Source organism: Pistacia vera, unplaced genomic scaffold (assembly GCF_008641045.1).
Source record: "Pistacia vera cultivar Batoury unplaced genomic scaffold, PisVer_v2 Contig320, whole genome shotgun sequence".
NCBI lineage: Eukaryota > Viridiplantae > Streptophyta > Magnoliopsida > Sapindales > Anacardiaceae > Pistacia > Pistacia vera.
Window position 1 is genome coordinate 3226904 of NW_022196136.1, and position 22370 is coordinate 3249273.

A 22370-nucleotide genomic window follows, 5' to 3' on the forward strand; every position below is an offset into this window, starting at 1 on the left:
CTAGTGAAAGCTTCAACAATTTCAGTCTTCAAAAGTTTTAAGAATAAATAACATAGAGAAAGTGAATGAGAGAATGAGAGAGTAAAGAATTTTAGAAATAAAATCATCAAAAACGGGTAGATGTAGACAAAAATTGGAGAGTTTTAAATTTTTAATATGGTGAATGTCTGAAATATATATATTAATAATAAGTTTTCTAATGAGTTTGGATATTTGTATTATATATATTTTTTTTTTTTAATATGAAGGTAGGCTTGGATAAATATATTAATAGGATTTTTTGACGGCCTATATAAACAATTTTTATTTTAAAATGTGAGGGTAGGGTAGGGCTGGGTCCGCCCCTGGATCCAAACTACCCAAGCTTGAATTGCTGTCACAGTGACCTGTTGGAATTGGGAGCACTAAACCAAACAATTTTGCTAAGAAAACTATGAACTCTCATATTTTATTCATAACTTGTAACTCCTTTTATACAACAAGAAAATAACTTCTACTCCTACTCTAATATGAAAGGAAAAACGAAATTTACTTGCCTAATCAGACTCAAATAAATCTGCTATTGAATATAACTATTCTAAAACAAGAATACTTAAAACAGGAAAGTAAATCAAACTCGAATCTAGGACGCATGCCACGGCAACCATTTCCTTCGCCACAACAGTCGCACTCTTGTCTACATTCAGTGCTACTTCTTAGCACTCGCCACGGTGATAATTTCTATCGCCGCAGCGACCGGCCTCTACTCCAGCGCACGTCGCGGCAATAGTTCCTATCGCTACAACGACCGGGCGGCCATCTTCCTTCAACGTTTCGCTGCGACTTTCTTTTCTTCCATTGTTAAGTTCAAGCTCACCAAAATGGGTTCACACTTCAACAGACCTAAATGGGGTTACAGCGGAGTGACAATTTTTTTTTTTTTTTTCCTGCAATGGACCACTTGGTATAATTTAATATTACACATGGGTGACAACCACAATACCTCTACCTCAACTCTCAATAAAGGGCAATGGTCTTGTAATATTTGTGAAATGCTGGTTTTTCTGAAAATTAGATCAATCAGAATACACCACTTAATTTATATCTCTAAGATAATGTTTCAAACACGTAAATGTAGTTAATATTTTCTTAAAGGAAGGGAGAGTAATCACATTTGGTCACCAGTCACCACACACCATTAATGGTTTAAGATTGAGTAGTAATGAGTGTTACTTTGATATATATCCCAGAAAAAGACTTAAAGTAATGAGTCTCTACTTTATTTAGTTCTATGATCATTGCATCAAAGAAAAAGAAAGCAACGTAAGATTGAAGTTTGTAGGCAAAACCAATCACTTTCTTTTTGGAAAGTCCAAAGTGACCAAATATTGTATGCATTTCTGGCATTTCTGCTACAACCCAACTCATAAAATTTGATATTTTTTTTAACCTACTGCCATCGCCGAGGAGAGTTTCCAGCGACACTTACAAGAGTTTCTGTCTTTTGCTCTTCTTGTTAACTTGCATTTAGATTATAAATCTTGTGTTTTTTCTCAGCGTCTCACTGGCTAAGTTAAAAGACTACGTTATGGCGGAGGAGGGTTCTAAAAAAGCTGAAGCAGAGACTGAACCAGGGCCATCTTCTGTGGTCAAACCACCTGAAGAGGAGCATGCTCCTGTTAAAGAGAAGGAAGAACCACTTCATGAAGACCCCGCCAAGGAGAAGTTTCTGAACCCAGTTGATCAAAGTATGGCCTTCCCTCTTTTCTCTGCTTGGTTCCTAAGAAAACTAAGGGCTAGAGGAAAAGACAATTTTTATCCATATGATTTGTTTCGTTCTTCAAATGCAGGATAGGGTTTAATTCATAATTGTATAGCTTAATTATAAATTGAGATGGTTCGGTTAGTTTCCACTTTGCAGAACATCTCATGTTTTCTTTCATTTGATATTTATATAACTGTGATTATGCTTACTAAAACTGTAATTAAGTTAATCAGAATTTTAATAATCTTCTTGATATTTGTACGTTAAAACAATTTGGAATATTCTTTGGCCTAATGGTGTCTTATAATTCTTGAGGGTTTATTCTGTTTTGATAAATTTTGTTTATGTAATTTTACTGTGCTTGTATATTAATAGCATAAGTTGACCCCTTCAGCAGAGATTTTACAGGAAAGAGTCCTTTTACCGTGAATTGATTTGAAAAGAAAAAAACTTTCATTCTAAAAACTGATGAACCAGATTATGGAGAAACAAAATTATGTAACTGGTATGAAGTTCGCTTCTAATCTAACCTGGTTGAACTTTGATGTAACAGAGGTTGCAGATCCTGTCGCTGAGGAAAAATCTGGGGATCCGGTTGGCAGAGGTATATTTGTGGTGATATTTTGTTGGTATGTTCACTTGGTAATTAATAAATAATATATTTTTTACATTATTATTTCAGATGCTGTACTTGCACGAGTTGAATCCGAAAAAAGATTGGCTTTAGTAAAAGCATGGGAAGACAATGAAAAGGCAAAAGCTGATAACAGGTAATTATAAGTAGGCTGTCCCCTAAACATATAAATATCCATATTTTCTCTTAATTAATTTTGTGTTTTGATGTAAATGGCTAGTTATGGGGGCCTAATAATGGATATTCCTGAAAAACTCCCACCAGAAAATCCTCGCATCTATGTTGTCTTGCCTTTAAGGATTTGAGTTTGAGTAAAGGACTTTTTCCAACCCAAATAATGGCTTAATGACTTTATCTCACCCGGAGACTTTTAAAATATTATTTTACTATTTAAATTTATATTCGGTTTCCAATTCCGACATCATTGCAATCTCACACTACCAGTATTCTCTTCCTCAATTATCACTCATTAAAACCTCTCAAACCCTAATCATGTCGACCCTACCAATCGCTGACAATCGAGCGACTAAGGTTTGCACAACCATCCCTCCCAAGTCAAATTCCAATCAATCCCAACCACCAGAATCCAAACATTTCACCACCAAAAGACTCATTGACATCCTCCTTCAAAAGCCCTAATACTTTGGACTGAGTTTGCTTTTTTATCATCGCTGGAGTATAAATTTAGTTAATAAAATAGTATTTTAAAAATTTATAGGTAGGAAAGTGTCATTAAGCCATTATTTGAGTAGGAAAAAGTCATTAACTCTTTTGAGTTTAGATAGACTTCTAAAGAAATTGCAAAACATATTTGGTTGAGTACTTTCACCTGCATCAATGAGATACAATTTACCATTGAAGTTGAACTCATGTATTGTACTATATCTATGCTACACCACCCATTCCATTAACGACTACATCCGGATTCCAGACAGTGTAAATCGTTTATTTACTGTATATAGTGACCAAAAGTTTCTCTGCATATCCCTTTATCTTGGGAGTTCCAATAGTATCAGAAGTCCAAATCTAAAATCTGGTACCCAATTATTTCTAGTCCCATCTGAATGATAAGCTTCGATTTGATAAATTTAGCTAAGTTTTAACTATTGTACAGGGCATATAAAAGGTTCTCTGCCATTGCATCCTGGGAGAACAGCAAGAAAGCATTGGTAGATGTGCAACTGAAAAAATATGAGGTAATAAACTCTATAATTGGAAGTCTCATATGGATATATCACATTGCTTTCTGTAGCTTGGAACCGCACTGTGGTCTTTTTATTTTTCACTCTGTTATACATTATTTCAGTACACAGAATTGCTAGTATGGTGTCATTCCTGTTAGTATATATCGTGTCGATAACATTCTGAGTGATTGTGTTTTCATCAACCTGTGTTTATAACAGGAAAAAATGGAAAGGAAGAAAGCAGAATATGCAGAGAGAATGAAAAATAAAATTTCGGAGATCCATAAGGCAGCTGAAGAGAAGAGAGCAATGATTGAAGCAAGACGAGGTGAAGATGTTTTTAAGGTAGAGGAGACTGCAGAAAAATTCCTTGCAGCTGGTTATACACCTTGGAAGTTCCTTGGCTGCTTTAGTGCTTAAAGATGTTTCAGCAAAAAAAAAAAAAAAAAAAAAATTATCAGGATTTTGTTTCCTTTTATTTTTCAAACTTATTTGATAATCGATTGTATTGTGTGCTAAGATAGTGATGTTTTCTTTGAAGTGTCCTTTGTTGTGGCAGAATTTGTGCTATTTGGAAGAAAAAAAAGGTTCCTTTTTTTTCTGTATTGTAGTAGTGAGAAATCGTTGGTCTGTGGGTGATTGATCCGAACTTAACGCCGACCTTTTGGTGTGATTATACACAAAGAAGATCATATATTTATAAATAAAAAACTTATACACAATTACAAATCCCAACATAGATACAATGAAAACTCCCCACAGTAAATCAGCAGAAGCCTCCTTATTCATCATCAAAGCACAAACGAAAAAGAAAAAAGGAAAATTCAAATAACATATGTTGCTGGCCACGGTCATAGCCAAATTAAGAATTTAAAATCCTTTTAAAATTTAATTCTCCTCTGCCTCTTCCTCATACTCTTCTTCATCCACTGCAACAGCATCTTGATATTGCTGATACTCTGATACCAAATCATTCATATTACTCTCAGCCTCGGTAAACTCCATTTCATCCATCCCCTCTCCTGTGTACCAATGCAAAAATGCCTTTCTCCTAAACATGACTGTAAATTGCTCCGAAACACGCCTGAACATTTCTTGAATAGATGTAGAATTCCCCATAAATGTTGATGACATAGACAACCCAGTTGGTGGAATATCACAAACACTTGATTTAACATTATTGGGGATCCACTCAACAAAATATGAGGAATTTTTATTCTGTACATTGATCATTTGTTCATCAACTTCCTTAGTGCTCATTTTGCCTCGGAACATTGCTGAGGCAGTTAAATACCTTCCATGTCGAGGGTCAGCAGCACACATCATATTTTTAGCATCCCACATTTGTTGAGTAAGTTCAGGAATTGTTAAGGCACGGTACTGTTGTGACCCACGAGAGGTTAAGGGTGCAAAACCAACCATGAAAAAGTGCAGGCGAGGGAATGGTATTAAATTTACAGCTAATTTTCGAAGATCCGAGTTGAGTTGACCAGGGAAGCGAAGGCAGCATGTCACTCCACTCATTGTTGTTGAGATCAAATGGTTCAAGTCACCAACTACACAATAAATAATATGGTCATTAATTTCGTTCAAAGGGGCATATGCTTTAGAAAGGAGAAAAAATGTGAATGAAAGACTCAAAAAATGAACTTACAACTGGGATTTGTGAGCTTGAGAGTTCGGAAGCAGATGTCATAGAGTGCTTCATTGTCAAGAACCATACACTCATCAGCATTTTCAACTAGCTGGTGTACAGAGAGAGTGGCATTGTAAGGTTCAACCACAGTATCAGAGACTTTAGGTGAGGGGAAAACTGAAAAAGTCAACATCATTCGATCAGGATATTCTTCTCTGATCTTTGATATCAGTAAGGTTCCCATTCCTGATCCAGTCCCACCTCCAAGTGAATGGCAGATCTGAAAGCCTATCAAATAAAACATCAATGAAAGATAAAGTAAGTAACTTTAGTATGAACACAACCATTTAATTGTAGACTTAAAAATGGCAACATGGAAAAAATAACTTGCCCTGTAAGCAATCACAATTCTCAGCCTCCTTACGAACTACATCGAGAACTGAATCGATCAATTCAGCTCCCTCGGTGTAATGCCCCTTAGCCCAATTGTTTCCAGCACCATTTTGACCAAAAACAAAGTTATCAGGTCTAAATATTTGACCATAAGGTCCTGTACGTAAGCTGTCCATGGTGCCTGGTTCAAGATCCATTAACACAGCTCTGGGGACATAACGCCCACCACTTGCTTCATTGTAGTAAACATTAACCCTCTCAAGTTGAACATGAGAATCGCCAATGTAATTTCCAGTGGCATCAATGCCATGTTCATCACACACAACTTCCCAAAACTTGCCACCGATTTGGTTACCACATTGACCAGCTTGAATGTGGAGAATTTCTCTCATTTTGGTACAGGATACTGATTAAAACTGAAACTGGGTAGTTTTAAAAAATTAAGAGTGAATGAGAGTATGTGAACTAAATTAAGGTGAAGATATATATAAATACTAGAGCAGGAAGATGAGATGGAAGGTGTTAGGAGGATGGAATTGAAGATGTGACATTGATGATTTAATTTCGGGTAGAAAAGAAAGAAATATGAATAAATAATATATTGTGTCTTTGTCAGGAGGAAGACACGTCAAAGTCCAACAAGAGTTGTGAGCTGGATATGAATTGAAACAACCGAGCTGCATGCTACTTTCTTTGGTCTTATTCTATCTTAAACGACCAACCTCTCCATCCTCTAATATGATTTCCCATCTGTCATTACCATTCCAAAAATGCCCACTTCATTATTTGCTTTCCACTACATTATGATTTGGTTGGACTAAAACTATATATACATTCATTGAAACTGAAGTTAAAGAAACTTCAGTCAATCATGGTTTTGGTTCCCTAACATGAACATTGTGAAGGAGTTTTTATTTTATTATAAAAAATTTATATACACTGATTCAAAGAAACTTTGTAGTGATTGTAATTATCTTTGGACAATATTGTCAAAAACAATAAAGATAGGCTGGCAAAAATTTTTCACTAACTTTCTCTCACAAAGACGACGTAACAGCTCATAATTGGTCAGACGGGATCCACTGTTAGACAGGTGAGACCTATTGTGAGTTAACCACTTGCAAGTTGTCACGTCGCGTAAGAGAGAGTTAATGAAAAGGGTTTGTGAGCATAGTATTACCCAACTGATAAAATAACATTTAAAAAAAAAAAAAAAAGATATATGAGTTGACGCAGACAAAGTAGTTATAGCATATAAATCAATAGAAGATTTGCTTGTATATTTTACGGATCAAATTAGGTGGCTTATATATATTAAGATAAGATTCAATTATTGAAGGCATGAGAGTTCCTGTCAGTCTGTCTTCAGAATAAGTAATGTTTTTGGCACTCTCTTTACAGCACCTGGACAAGGACCCGTTGGCTACCTGTGGGAATCCAATGTCAAATGTTAACGGAATTTCACAACATTAGAATCCAAGTTTTCAAAAGCACTTCTGCATTCTGTGTTACTGCTTATTGCTTATTACTTTAACCCCATCTGCACCCCTGCATGAGAAAGAGCCAGTTTAACCAACTCTCATCAGTACAAATGCTCTAAATTAGTAATGGTAAGTAATAGAGAGATTTGGAAAAGGTGGAATGAGATGAGAGTGGGATATCAATTAAAAGATGTGTTTAGCTCGAGCATTGTTTTCATGTCAATCAAAGGGGCCGATAGGTATGGCCGAGTGATGTTAGATTGTTAGGTTGTCTCCTCCACAGCAACCACACACCTGTTAATTTCTTCCACAACTTGCACTTAACTCTATTATGTAACATGAAATGCTAATGATCTGATGGGGGCACCAACATGGGAAGAAACGCATCAAAAAAGTTGAAACTCACATGGGCTACAGCCATTTGAGAAGTAAACATAACCTAGGAAATCAATAAATTTCAGAGATGAAGAAAAGCCTCTAAGCATACAATCATATGCTAAGTCTTTGAACAACAAGAATCATGCAAGTGACAATAATGTATTGTAATCAAATTAAAAACAACCTTATTACAAGTACAACTTCATAAGTTCATCTTACATTTGTGATGGATTCTTCACTAACTTTCACTTGTCTGCAACAGAGTTCAACAAAGGTTTGATCTGGTTAGATTCGATGAGAGTTACATGGGGACCCTCATGCAAGAATTTACAACACCCTTTATTCCTACGACTGTAAATTGAAAACAGTTCGGAAGAAACAGAAGGATTAGACCAAAATTCAACCAAGGATAACAAATAGGTCACCATTAAAATGGCAGAAAACTTATTCTATTTTAATAGAGCAGCTCCTCAAAAACAGGATCCACAGACTGTCCCCACTTCCCATGGTACATCTCCAAAAGTTTCTCAGCCGGTGTTACACCTGTCATAAAGTTAATCTTCCATCATTTACAAATCAAAATGTATCAAAACTATAAACATAAAGCTTTTGAGTTTTGCTGCATGATAAATTGTGTAAATGCCTCACAAACTCAAGAGGAAAACAAACACAAAAGACATAATTCATATGTATGCAACAAGTCATGTTTTGTGCATGATTAGCACATTACATATCTTACACAAAAAGTAATCCAAAACCCTGATTAATTTGCATAAAATTCAACCTCCGACCTAAACTGTACATGCACACCAAGGAGAAAAAAATAACTCAGTATATAAAATATAAGCTTTAGATCATTCACCTGTTCTAACAACCTCAGCCACCTCATTCAAGAACCCTGATTCTTTATACCCTCTTCTTTCCAAACCATCCTGCAGAAGAAAAAATGTTTGCATTGAACATCATCAACAAAATAAACTTTTAAGTAGCAGCACAACAATGTCAAGTTACCTTCGCCAACTTCAAGACATCTTCAGCAACATGCCTCAGCAAACCATCTCGAAATGGAGTCTTAAGACCAGTTTTTGGGACCTATTACATAGATTACAAAAATTAGATTTGTTATCTTGACCATAGCAGAAAGATACACCTAGGCAGCACCTCAATGTTACATGCTATATAATGTAGGACATGAATTATTTTGCAATTCAAACTATAGATGATCATTTTGTCATATTATACTAACTCCAGAAGAAAGAGAAATAACCAAATGTATAACCCTGCCAAAGTTACACTGATGCTATCCAATGTTTAATTTTAAACATTGACACATCATGTTATCATATTAAGTTCACAAGCAGAAAGCAAATAACTGAAGACTTTAGATCAGAAAATATTTCAAATTTAAGTTACTAAAATTACCAATCTAGGGACCAATCTGAAAAGAATTAAGTCATCAACAATTTTGCAAGAATAAAAGCACCATAAAATCTACTGATTTTCTTTATCAAGAAAATGTACGCAGTTTTTCTGCACATGTATAAGTGTTAACATTACCTTATTCCTCAGCATTAATCTTTCTTCCGCGGTCCAATCAGCTGTCATATCTAGAACATTTTGAAGTGAGACCTCATCGTATAACAAACCTACCTGGCATTAGAAAGAAAATGAAAATGAGCAAATTTTGCTCCAAAGGGGCTTATGTAATCTGCACAAGCCAGAGAAAAAGCATCTAATACTTCAGATAGAAGGTCACAAACTATTGGATAGAGGCCATTGCAAATGAGTCACAGAATTGATAAAAAAACAAGGTCATGTTAAGTGAGTTTTATCATAAAGACTTTGTATATGAATCAAGAATATGTAGCTAAGATTCAAGGCCACATATACAAGCATCTGTTAGAAACAGAAAGATAACAGAAAGATCATATAACATTATGCAAAATGACAAGAATAAGCATATAACAAACAACTAAGAGAATACATCTTATAATTGATTTGAAGTATCAACATGTTTCCAACTAATGTTGAATTAACCCCAAGTATCTTTTCAAGTCTCCCATCCTTCCTACTTTAGAGCATTTTCAAAGTCTATAGTGTTACTAGAACACCAATGTTGATCCCATTCAGATGATTTCTACTGAATCATGCACTGTAGAGTAGTTATGCATAATAAATTAGAAGGGCCAATTACCCAAAATGCTGGCAAAGCACATAACCTCCTCCAAGGCCCTCCATCAGCACCTCTCATCTCCAAGTATCTCTTGAGCCTAACCTGAAAGTAAAGAGTACCATATGGTTTAAATTAGGAAGAAGAACTGGGAGAAGAATTTTAATAAATTGATCACAAACGCATGCAATAAACCTCTGGAAATATTGTTGTCAGATGATTCTCCCAATCATTAAGAGTTGGCAATTCACCAGGAAGACATGGAAGTTTTCCAGCCAAAAAGTCCTGCAAAATGACTAGTGTTATTGTTCAAAGAACCAATAGCCTGAGATAGAATGTCAAGACAGGATTAACTCAAAGGATGACATAAAAGGTCAGGATAAAGAAGTTGATGGAGCAAAAAGAATGGCTATAGAAGAAGCCTTAGATTACAAAAGTATTAAAGATAGATGGAAACCCGGAATGACATCCCCGCACAATCAATATACTTCTTTTTGCGAAAAACAAAATACATTGGAACATCAAGAGCATAGTCAACATACTGCTCAAACCTGTGCCAGAGGAAATAGAATACTATTGTTAAAATATGATGCTGGACTTAATAATGAAAAACTACCTTCCAGACATATCACAAAAAAAATTTCCAAGTTTTCTCTACACATAACAAAAGCTGAACGCACCCAAAGGAGCCATCAAAAACAAAGGGAAGCATGCCAGCCCGATTGTTATCAGTATCTGTCCAAATATGGCTGTTCAAAAAAAGAATAGTTAGTATGAAGCATGTTGTAAAAGATATAAGAACATGAAGAAAAGACTAAGGTCACATCTAAACACCTTCTCTTGCTGAGATAACCATTTGGCTTTCCTTCAGTAAATGGTGAATTCGCAAATAGAGCTGTTGCTATCTGTTTCAATTTCTACACCCATTAGATGCCTCATAAATAGAGAAAACTCCAATAAAAACAAAAGGTAGTGAGTTTCTCACAGGCTGCAAAGCAAGACCAGCACGAAATTTGCGGATCATGTCAGCCTCTGAACTGAAGTCCAGATTAACCTATAACAAATAAAATTACTTATGCATCAGCACAGTTCTGAATTTCAAAGAATCATCTTCTCACCAAGTCAAGGTGATACTAATTAAACAGGTCCGTACCATTAAGAACTGCAAGTTTCAACTCACCTGAACAGTACATGTCCTAAACATCATATCAAGCCCAAGTGAGCCCACTTTAGGCATGTAATTCCTCATTATCTCATATCTTCCCTGAGCCAAAATACCATGTCATTGCGAAGTAGTGAAGGCCCCCAAAAGAATGAAATAATAATAGATACGTAGAACTGATAAAATGCCAAGTTTTGCAGAGGCAAGCAACACAATAGTTACAGTTAATAAGTATCTTGGGCAAATTCGGGAAGGAAATTATTATAACAGAGTTCAACTACTATAATTATGATTAGAAATTGAACATGTGGACTCTGAAACTTCCACCATTAATACAAAACCATTGAATATTAATCTATACAACAGCAACTAAGTAAACATTAAAAGAAAGTGATGAATACTCTGTTTAGTTCAAGAAACAATACAGCAACATAATCAACTAACCCTTGTAAATAATAAAATCAATTAATAAAAAAGCTAAGAGGTTTTATGGGCTTACTACACGGACACGCAAGCACTAGTGTATTACCACTTTGCAACCAATCTAAATAGTGAAAAGAGAGATGATCAGTACCTTTGGCATAACAGGTATATCTTTAAGTCCCCATTTGGGCTGAAAACCAATTCCTACAAACCCAATTCCCATTTCCTCCGCAACAGCTTTCACCTGTTACAAAGCACACAAAGTTTAACATCCAGCATATATTATCCATGGATCTAAAAAGAAAGAAAGAAAAAAAAAAAGGAAAATGCTCTGAATTCGCATATTGTGCTTCATTCTAGCAGAGATCATAGTTGATTAACAGAATTCAACGAAAAGAACCAAGACAATGCAAAAACACCACCACCAAATAACACTATATAATATACATTTAAATCTTTATTTGTTGTGATGATAAGAACTTAAAATCCTTTTAAAATTTAATTCTCCTCTGCTCTTCCTCATACTTCTTCATCCAGCAACAGCATCTTGATATTGCTGATACTCTGATACAAATCATTATATATCTCAGCCTCGGTAAACTCCATTTCATCATCCCCTTCCTGTGTACCAATGCAAAAGGCCTTTCTCCTAAACATGACTGTAAATTGCTCCGAAACACGCCTGAACATTTCTTGAATAGATGTAGAATCCCCATAAATGTTGATGACATAGACAACCCAGTTGGTGGAATATCACAAAACTTGATTTAACATTATTGGGGATCCACTAACAAATATGAGGAATTTTTATTCTGTACATTGATCATTTGTTCATCAACTTAGTGCTCATTTTGCCTCGGAACATTGCTGAGGCAGTTAATACCTTCCAGTCGAGGGTCAGCAGCACACATCATATTTTTAGCATCCCACATTTGTTGAGTAAGTTCAGGAATTGTTAAGGCCGGTACTGTGTGACCCACGAGAGGTTAAGGGTGCAAACCAACCATGAAAAAGTGCAGGCGAGGGAATGGTATTAAATTTACAGCTAATTTTCGAAGATCCGAGTTGAGTTGACCAGGGAAGCGAAGGCAGCATGTCACTCCACTCATTGTTGTTGAGATCAAATGGTTCAAGTCACCAACTACACAATAAATAATATGGTCATTAATTTCGTTCAAAGGGGCATATGCTTAGAAAGGAGAAAAAATGTGAATGAAGACTCAAAAAATGAACTTACAACTGGGATTTGTGAGTTGAGAGTTCGAAACAGATGTCATAGAGTGCTTCATTGTCAAGAACCATACACTCATCAGCATTTTCAACTAGCGGTGTACAGAGAGAGTGGCATTGTAAGGTTCACCACAGTATCAGAGACTTTAGGTGAGGGGAAGACTGAAAAAGTCAACATCATTCGATCAGGATATTCTTCTCTGATCTTTGATATCAGTAAGGTTCCCATTCCTGATCCAGTCCCACCTCCAAGGAATGGCAGATCTGAAAGCCTATCAAAAAAACATCAATGAAAGATAAAGTAAGTAACTTTAGTATGAAACAACCATTTAATTGTAGACTTAAAAATGGACAATGGAAAAATAACTTGCCCTGTAAGCAATCACATTCTCAGCCTCCTTACGAACTACATCGAGAACTGAATCGATCAATTCAGCTCCCTCGGTGTAATGCCCCTTAGCCCAATTGTTTCCAGCACCATTTTGACAAAAACAAAGTATCAGGTCTAAATATTTGACCATAAGGTCCTGTACGTAGCTGTCCATGGTGCCTGGTTCAAGATCCATTAACACAGCTCTGGGGACATAACGCCCACCACTTGCTTCATTGTAGTAAACATTAACCCTCTCAAGTTGAACATGAGAATCGCCAATGTAATTTCCAGTGGCATCAATGCCATGTTCATCACACACAACTTCCCAAAACTTGCCACCGATTTGGTTACCACATTGACCAGCTTGAATGTGGAGAATTTCTCTCATTTGGTACAGGATACTGATTAAACTGAAACGGGTAGTTTTAAAAATTAGAGTGAATGAGGTATGTGAACAAATTAAGGTGAAGATATATATAAATACTAGAGAAGGAAGATGAGATGGAAGGTGTTGGAGGATGAAATTGAAGATGTGACATTGATGTTTATTTCGGTGAAAAGAAGAAATTGAAAAATAATATATTTGTGTCTTTGTCAGGAGGAAGACACGTCAAAGTCCACAAGAGTTGTGAGCGGATATGAATTGAACAACCGAGCTGCATGCTACTTTCTTTGGTCTTATTCTATCTTAAACGACCAACCTCTCCATCCTCTAATGTGATCCCACTGTCATTACCATTCCAAAAATGCCCACTTCATTATTTGCTTTCCACTACATTATGATTTGGTGGACTAAAAATATATACATTCATTGAAACTGAAGTTAAAGAAACTTCAGTCAATCATGGTTTGGTTCCCAACATGAACATTGTGAGGAGTTTTTATTTTATTATAACAAATTTTTATACACTGATTCAAAGAAACTTTGTAGTGATTGGTAATTATCTTTGGACATATGTCAAATGATAACAATAAAGATAGGTCGACAAACATTTCTCACTAACTTTCTCTCACAAAGACGACGTGACAGCTCACAATTGGTCAGACGGGATCCACTATGGACAGAGAGACCTATTGTGAGTTGACCAATTGCAAGCTGTCACGTTGCGTGTGTGAGAGAGAGTTAATGAAAAGGGTTTGTGAGCATAGTACAGTAAAACCTCTCTATAGTCATAATGGTGGGACTAACTAATTTTATTATATGAGGGTTAAACTTAATGAGGTGTAGTTAAAAAAAAATTCTATTTCAAATTCATGTTTTAATAGTAACATATTAGAATTTCAATCAGTTTTAATAATATTAGGGTTTCCATTCAGCGCTTCAATTGCTTACTTTTGAAACGGATAGAAGATCGTATTTTGAAACCAACAAAAATAATGTCCTTGATAGAATTGTAAATGCAGTTGCTACATGACAACTGATGTAAGTCACAGAGAATTGTCAATTGTTTAAGCTTACAAAATTAGGACCCTGATGTTGACGAATTGCAAGTTATAAATGAAGTGAAGAGAGAATCGAAGAGTCGTTATAGAATAGAATGATCAGATTCGAAAACTTCACTACACTAATCGAATGAATAATAATGTCTTCCTTAATCATCTAAATAAGAACAAGTCATTATTGCTTTAACAAAAAAAAAGAAACATTCTACGATTAAACAAGAAGAGAAAAGAAATAATTATGAAGATGATAGTATGAAAATACAAAAAGTTCATGTCAAGAAGCTCTAAACATGTTGAGAAGCTAGAAATGTTTTGACTTTAACAAGAAAATGTACATGCTAGCAAGTATGTACCCACACAGTTAAAAGATTTGAAATAACTCTAAAACATAAATATGTCTCAAACAACTTCAAATAAATAATTTTTTTCATCTTAAACCTAATGTAATATATCATATATTTTTTTGCAATATAAAGATAATTATTACTATATAGAGGCAACTTTCCTTAAGACGGGAATTAGAAAAATTATAACTTATTACAATGGAGTTTATCTTATTTTAACTATCCTAAATTGGGAATATAATTTTTAGACTAGTAGAGTTTATTCTATTAAAGTATCACTATAAAAGGTTTTACTGTTAACCCACTGATAAAATAGCATTTAAATAATATATATATATGAGTTGACGCAAACGAGGGTTATAGCATATAAATCAAATGAAGATTGCTGTATATTTTACGATCAAATTAGGTGGCATATATATTAAGATAAGATTCAATTATTGAAGGCATGAGGTTCCTGTCAGTCTGTCTTCAGAATAAGTATGTTTTTGGCACTCTCTTTACAGCACCTGGACAAGGACCAGTTGGCTACTTGTGGGAATCCAATGTCAAATGTAACGGAATTCAACAGTTTAACATTAGAATCCAAGTTTTCAAAAGCACTTCTGCATTCTGTGTACTGCTTATGCTTGTTACTTTAACCCATCTGCAACCCTGCATGAGAAAGAGCCAGTTTAAACAAATCCATCAGTACAAATGCTCTAAATTAGTAATGGTAAGTAATAGAGAGATTTGGAAAAGGTGGAATGAGATGAGAGTGGGATATCAATTAAAAGATGTGTTTAGCTGAGCATTGTTTTCATGTCAATCAAAGGGGCCGATAGGTATGGCCGAGTGAGTTAGATTGTTAGGTTGTCTCCTCCACAGCAACCAACACCTGTTAATTTCTTCCACAACTTGCACTTAACTCTATTATGTAACATGAAATGCTAATGATCTGATGGGGGCACCAACAGGGGAAGAAGCGCATCAAAAAAGTTGAAACTCACAGGGCTATAGCCATTTGAGAAGTAAACCTAACCTAGGAAATCAATAAATTTCAGAGATGAAGAAAAAGCCTCTAGCTAAGCTAAATCAATGCTAAGTTTGAACAACAAGAATCATGCAAGTGACAATAATGTATGTAATCAAATTAACAACCTTATTACAAGTACAACTTCATAAGTTCATCTTACATTTGTGATGGATCTCACTAACTTTCACTTTTCTGCAACAGAGTTCAACAAAGGTTTGATCTGGTTAGATTCGATGAGAGTTACATGGGGACCCTCATGCAAGAATTTACAACACCCTTTATTCCTACGACTGTAAATTGAAAACAGTTCGGAAGAAACAGAAGGATAGACCAAAATTAACCAGGATAACAAATAGGTCACCATTAAAATGGCAGAAAACTTTTCTATTTAATAGAGCAGCTCCTCAAAAAAAGGACCACAGACTGTCCCCACCTTCCATGGTACATCTCAAAAGTTTCTCAGCCGGGGTTACACCTGATAAAGTTAATCTTCCATCATTTACAAATCAAAATGTATCAAAACTATAAACATAAAGCTTTTGAGTTTTGCTGCATGATAAATGTGTAAATGCCTCACAAACTCAAGAGGGAAAACAACACACAAGACATAATTCATATGTATGCACAAGTCATGTTGTGCATGATTAGCACATTACATATCTTACACAAAAAGTAATCCAAAACCCTGATTAATTTGCATAAAATTCAACCTCCAACTAAACTGTATATGCACACCAAGGAGAGAAAAATAACTCAGTATAAAATATAAGCTTTAGATCATTCACCTGTCTAACAACCCTCAGCACCTCATTCAAGAACCCTGATTCTTTATACCCTCTTCTTTCCAAACCATCCTGCAGAAGAAAAAATGTTTGCATTGAAACATCATCAACAATATAAACTACAAGTAGCAGCACACCATGTCAAGTTACCTTCGCCAACTTCAAGACATCTTCAGCAACTGCCTCAGCAAACCATCTCGAAATGGAGTCTTAAGACCAGTTTTTGGGACCTATTACATAGATTACAAAAATTAGATTTGTTATCTTGACATAGCAGAAAGATACACTAGGCAGCACACTCAATGTTACATGCTATATAATGTAGGACATGAATTACTTGCAATTCAAACTATAGATGATCTTTGTCATATTATACTAACTCAGAAGAAAGAAAATAACCAAATGTATAACCCTGCCAAAGTTACACTGATGCTATCCAAGTTTAATTTTAAACATTGAGCACATCATATTATCATATTAAGTTCACAAGCAGAAAGCAAAAACGAAGACTTTAGATCAGAAAATATTTCAAATTTAGTTACTAAATTAACAATCTAGGGACCAATCTGAAAAGAATAATCATCAACTTTTGCAAGAATAAAAGCACCATAAAATCTACTGATTTTCTTTTCAAGAAAATGTACACAGTTTTTCTGCACATGTATAAGTGTTAACATTACCTTTTCCAGCATTAATCTTTCTTCCGCGGTCCAATCAGCTGTCATATCTAGAAATTTTGAAGTGAGACTTCATCGTATAACAACCCTACCTGGCATTAGAAAGAAAATGAAATGAGCAAATTTTGCTCCAAGTTGGCTTATAATCTGCACAAGCAGAGAAAAAGCATCTATACTTCAGATAGAAGGTCACAAACTATGATATTTATATAGCTGTGATTATGCTTACTAAAACTGTAATTAAGTTAATCAGAATTTTAATAATCTTCTCCATATTTGTACGTTAAAACAATTTGGAATATTCTTTGGCCTAATGGTGTCTTATAATTCTTGAGGGTTTATTCTGTTTTGATAAATTTTGTTTATGTAATTTTACTGTGCTTGTATATTAATAGCATAAGTTGACCCCTTCAGCAGAGATTTTACAGGAAAGAGTCCTTTTACCGTGAATTGATTTGAAAAGAAAAAAACTTTCATTCTAAAAACTGATGAACCAGATTATGGAGAAACAAAATTATGTAACTGGTATGAAGTTCGCTTCTAATCTAACCTGGTTGAACTTTGATGTAACAGAGGTTGCAGATCCTGTCGCTGAGGAAAAATCTGGGGATCCGGTTGGCAGAGGTATATTTGTGGTGATATTTTGTTGGTATGTTCACTTGGTAATTAATAAATAATATATTTTTTACATTATTATTTCAGATGCTGTACTTGCACGAGTTGAATCCGAAAAAAAATTGGCTTTAATAAAAGCATGGGAAGACAATGAAAAGGCAAAAGCTGATAACAGGTAATTATAAGTAGGCTGTCCCTTGAACATATAAATATCCATATTTTCTCTTAATTAATTTTCTGTTTTGATGTAAATGGCTAGTTATGGGGGCCTAACAATGGATATTCCTGAAAAACTCCCACCAGAACCTCGCATCTATATTGTCTTGCCTTTGAGGATTTGAGTTTGAGTAAAGGACTTTTTCCAACCCAAATAATGGCTTAATGACTCTATCTCATCCACAGACTTTTAAAATATCATTTTATTATCTAAATTTATATTCTATTTCCGATTCCGACATCGTTGCGATCTCATACCATCACTATTCTCTTCCTCAACCATCACTCACCAAAACCTCTTAAACCCTACTCCTGTCGACCCTATCAATCGCTGACAATCGAGCGATTAAGGTTTGCATAACCACCCCTCCCAAGTCAAATTTCAATCAATCCCAACCACCAAAATCCAAACCTTCTACCACCAAAAGACTCATTGCCCTCCCCCTTTAAAAGCCCCAACAGCTTGGACTAAATTTATTTTTTGATCGTCGCTGGAATATAAATTTGGTTAATAAAATGATATTTTAAAAATTTGTGGGTGAGAAAATGTCATTAAGCCATTATTTGGGTGGGAAAAAGCCATTAACTCTTTGAGTTTAGATAGACTTCTAAAGAAATTGCAAAACATATTTGGTTGAGTACTTTCACCTGCATCAATGAGATACAATTTACCATTGAAGTTGAACTCATGTGTTGTACTATATGTATGCTACACCACCCATTCCATTAACGACTACATCCGGATTCTAGACAGTGTAAATCATTTATTTACTGTATATAGTGACCAGAAGTTTCTCTGCATATCCCTTTATCTTGGAGTTCCAATAGTATCAGAAGTCCAAATCTAAAATTTGGTACCCAATTATTTCTAGTCCCATCTGAATGATAAGCTTCGATTTGATAAATTTAGCTAAGCTTTGACTATTGTACAGGGCATATAAAAGGTTCTCTGCCATTGCATCCTGGGAGAACAGCAAGAAAGCATTGGTAGATGTGCAACTGAAAAAGTATGAGGTAATAAACTCTATAATTGGAAGTCTCATATGGATATATCACATTGCTTTCTGTAGCTTGGAACCGCACTGTGGTCTTTTTATTTTTCACTCTGTTATACATTATTTCAGTACACAGAATTGCTAGTATGGTGTCATTCCTGTTAGTATATATCGTGTCGATAACATTCTGAGTGATTGTGTTTTCATCAACCTGTGTTTATAACAGGAAAAAATGGAAAGGAAGAAAGCAGAATATGCAGAGAGAATGAAAAATAAAATTTCGGAGATCCATAAGGCAGCTGAAGAGAAGAGAGCAATGATTGAAGCAAGACGAGGTGAAGATGTTTTTAAGGTAGAGGAGACTGCAGAAAAATTCCTTGCAGCTGGTTATACACCTTGGAAGTTCCTTGGCTGCTTTAGTGCTTAAAGATGTTTCAGCAAAAAAAAAAAAAAAAAAAAAATTATCAGGATTTTGTTTCCTTTTATTTTTCAAACTTATTTGATAATCGATTGTATTGTGTGCTAAGATAGTGATGTTTTCTTTGAAGTGTCCTTTGTTGTGGCAGAATTTGTGCTATTTGGAAGAAAAAAAAGGTTCCTTTTTTTTCTGTATTGTAGTAGTGAGAAATCGTTGGTCTGTGGGTGATTGATCCGAACTTAACGCCGACCTTTTGGTGTGATTATACACAAAGAAGATCATATATTTATAAATAAAAAACTTATACACAATTACAAATCCCAACATAGATACAATGAAAACTCCCCACAGTAAATCAGCAGAAGCCTCCTTATTCATCATCAAAGCACAAACGAAAAAGAAAAAAGGAAAATTCAAATAACATATGTTGCTGGCCACGGTCATAGCCAAATTAAGAATTTAAAATCCTTTTAAAATTTAATTCTCCTCTGCCTCTTCCTCATACTCTTCTTCATCCACTGCAACAGCATCTTGATATTGCTGATACTCTGATACCAAATCATTCATATTACTCTCAGCCTCGGTAAACTCCATTTCATCCATCCCCTCTCCTGTGTACCAATGCAAAAATGCCTTTCTCCTAAACATGACTGTAAATTGCTCCGAAACACGCCTGAACATTTCTTGAATAGATGTAGAATTCCCCATAAATGTTGATGACATAGACAACCCAGTTGGTGGAATATCACAAACACTTGATTTAACATTATTGGGGATCCACTCAACAAAATATGAGGAATTTTTATTCTGTACATTGATCATTTGTTCATCAACTTCCTTAGTGCTCATTTTGCCTCGGAACATTGCTGAGGCAGTTAAATACCTTCCATGTCGAGGGTCAGCAGCACACATCATATTTTTAGCATCCCACATTTGTTGAGTAAGTTCAGGAATTGTTAAGGCACGGTACTGTTGTGACCCACGAGAGGTTAAGGGTGCAAAACCAACCATGAAAAAGTGCAGGCGAGGGAATGGTATTAAATTTACAGCTAATTTTCGAAGATCCGAGTTGAGTTGACCAGGGAAGCGAAGGCAGCATGTCACTCCACTCATTGTTGTTGAGATCAAATGGTTCAAGTCACCAACTACACAATAAATAATATGGTCATTAATTTCGTTCAAAGGGGCATATGCTTTAGAAAGGAGAAAAAATGTGAATGAAAGACTCAAAAAATGAACTTACAACTGGGATTTGTGAGCTTGAGAGTTCGGAAGCAGATGTCATAGAGTGCTTCATTGTCAAGAACCATACACTCATCAGCATTTTCAACTAGCTGGTGTACAGAGAGAGTGGCATTGTAAGGTTCAACCACAGTATCAGAGACTTTAGGTGAGGGGAAAACTGAAAAAGTCAACATCATTCGATCAGGATATTCTTCTCTGATCTTTGATATCAGTAAGGTTCCCATTCCTGATCCAGTCCCACCTCCAAGTGAATGGCAGATCTGAAAGCCTATCAAATAAAACATCAATGAAAGATAAAGTAAGTAACTTTAGTATGAACACAACCATTTAATTGTAGACTTAAAAATGGCAACATGGAAAAAATAACTTGCCCTGTAAGCAATCACAATTCTCAGCCTCCTTACGAACTACATCGAGAACTGAATCGATCAATTCAGCTCCCTCGGTGTAATGCCCCTTAGCCCAATTGTTTCCAGCACCATTTTGACCAAAAACAAAGTTATCAGGTCTAAATATTTGACCATAAGGTCCTGTACGTAAGCTGTCCATGGTGCCTGGTTCAAGATCCATTAACACAGCTCTGGGGACATAACGCCCACCACTTGCTTCATTGTAGTAAACATTAACCCTCTCAAGTTGAACATGAGAATCGCCAATGTAATTTCCAGTGGCATCAATGCCATGTTCATCACACACAACTTCCCAAAACTTGCCACCGATTTGGTTACCACATTGACCAGCTTGAATGTGGAGAATTTCTCTCATTTTGGTACAGGATACTGATTAAAACTGAAACTGGGTAGTTTTAAAAAATTAAGAGTGAATGAGGGTATGTGAACTAAATTAAGGTGAAGATATATATAAATACTAGAGCAGGAAGATGAGATGGAAGGTGTTAGGAGGATGGAATTGAAGATGTGACATTGATGATTTAATTTCGGGTAGAAAAGAAAGAAATATGAATAAATAATATATTGTGTCTTTGTCAGGAGGAAGACACGTCAAAGTCCAACAAGAGTTGTGAGCTGGATATGAATTGAAACAACCGAGCTGCATGCTACTTTCTTTGGTCTTATTCTATCTTAAACGACCAACCTCTCCATCCTCTAATGTGATTTCCCATCTGTCATTACCATTCCAAAAATGCCCACTTCATTATTTGCTTTCCACTACATTATGATTTGGCTGGACTAAAACTATATATACATTCATTGAAACTGAAGTTAAAGAAACTTCAGTCAATCATGGTTTTGGTTCCCTAACATGAACATTGTGAAGGAGTTTTTATTTTATTATAACAAATTTTTATACACTGATTCAAAGAAACTTTGTAGTGATTGTAATTATCTTTGGACAATATTGTCAAACTGATAACAATAAAGATAGGTCGACAAACATTTCTCACTAACTTTCTCTCACAAAGACGACGTGACAGCTCACAATTGGTCAGACGGGATCCACTATTGGACAGACGAGACCTATTGTGAGTTGACCAATTGCAAGCTGTCACGTTGCGTGTGTGAGAGAGAGTTAATGAAAAGGGTTTGTGAGCATAGTACAGTAAAACCTCTCTATAGTCATAATGGTGGGACTAACTAATTTTATTATTATGAAGAGGTTATAACTTAATAGAGGTGTAGTTAAAAAAAAATTCTTATTTCATAATTCATGTTTTAATAGTACAATATTAGAATTTCAATTCATGTTTTTAATAATATTAGGGTTTCAATTCAGCGCTTCAATTGCTTACTTTTGAAACGGATAGAAGATCGTATTTTGAAACCAACAAAAATAATTGTCCTTGATAGAATT

General features: G+C 35.3%; 4 protein-coding genes and 2 pseudogenes across 4 annotated transcripts; 1 reads left to right on the forward strand and 5 right to left on the reverse strand.

Annotated features, from left to right (window-relative positions):
* Positions 1-1333: 1333 nt before the first annotated feature.
* LOC116136911 (remorin-like) lies at positions 1334-4127 on the forward strand. Its single transcript, XM_031422577.1, has 5 exons — positions 1334-1727; positions 2298-2348; positions 2427-2514; positions 3493-3574; positions 3782-4127. The coding sequence occupies exons 1-5, from the start codon at positions 1568-1570 to the stop codon at positions 3980-3982; spliced, it is 582 nt and encodes a 193-aa protein (XP_031278437.1). The 5' UTR covers positions 1334-1567; the 3' UTR covers positions 3983-4127.
* A 131-nt stretch (positions 4128-4258) lies between these two features.
* Positions 4259-6190, reverse strand: LOC116136908 (tubulin beta chain-like). Its single transcript, XM_031422575.1, has 3 exons — positions 5590-6190; positions 5217-5486; positions 4259-5118 (listed from the first exon to the last, which is right to left on the reverse strand). Exons 1-3 carry the CDS (start codon positions 5981-5983, stop codon positions 4451-4453), a joined length of 1332 nt encoding a protein of 443 aa, XP_031278435.1. The 5' UTR covers positions 5984-6190; the 3' UTR covers positions 4259-4450.
* A 1317-nt stretch (positions 6191-7507) lies between these two features.
* LOC116136910 (glutamate--cysteine ligase, chloroplastic) lies at positions 7508-11489 on the reverse strand. The gene is made up of 12 exons (XM_031422576.1): positions 11357-11489; positions 10801-10884; positions 10606-10674; positions 10455-10525; positions 10301-10369; positions 10078-10171; positions 9816-9905; positions 9645-9725; positions 9008-9100; positions 8462-8542; positions 8313-8382; positions 7508-7993 (listed from the first exon to the last, which is right to left on the reverse strand). Exons 1-12 carry the CDS (start codon positions 11426-11428, stop codon positions 7905-7907), a joined length of 963 nt encoding a protein of 320 aa, XP_031278436.1. The 5' UTR covers positions 11429-11489; the 3' UTR covers positions 7508-7904.
* A 245-nt stretch (positions 11490-11734) lies between these two features.
* On the reverse strand, positions 11735-13196 carry LOC116136970 (annotated as a pseudogene).
* Positions 13197-15159: 1963 nt separating this feature from the next.
* On the reverse strand, positions 15160-17343 carry LOC116136839 (annotated as a pseudogene).
* Positions 17344-19598: 2255 nt separating this feature from the next.
* Positions 19599-21377, reverse strand: LOC116137012 (tubulin beta chain-like). The gene is made up of 3 exons (XM_031422693.1): positions 20930-21377; positions 20557-20826; positions 19599-20458 (listed from the first exon to the last, which is right to left on the reverse strand). Exons 1-3 carry the CDS (start codon positions 21321-21323, stop codon positions 19791-19793), a joined length of 1332 nt encoding a protein of 443 aa, XP_031278553.1. The 5' UTR covers positions 21324-21377; the 3' UTR covers positions 19599-19790.
* Positions 21378-22370: the final 993 nt, after the last annotated feature.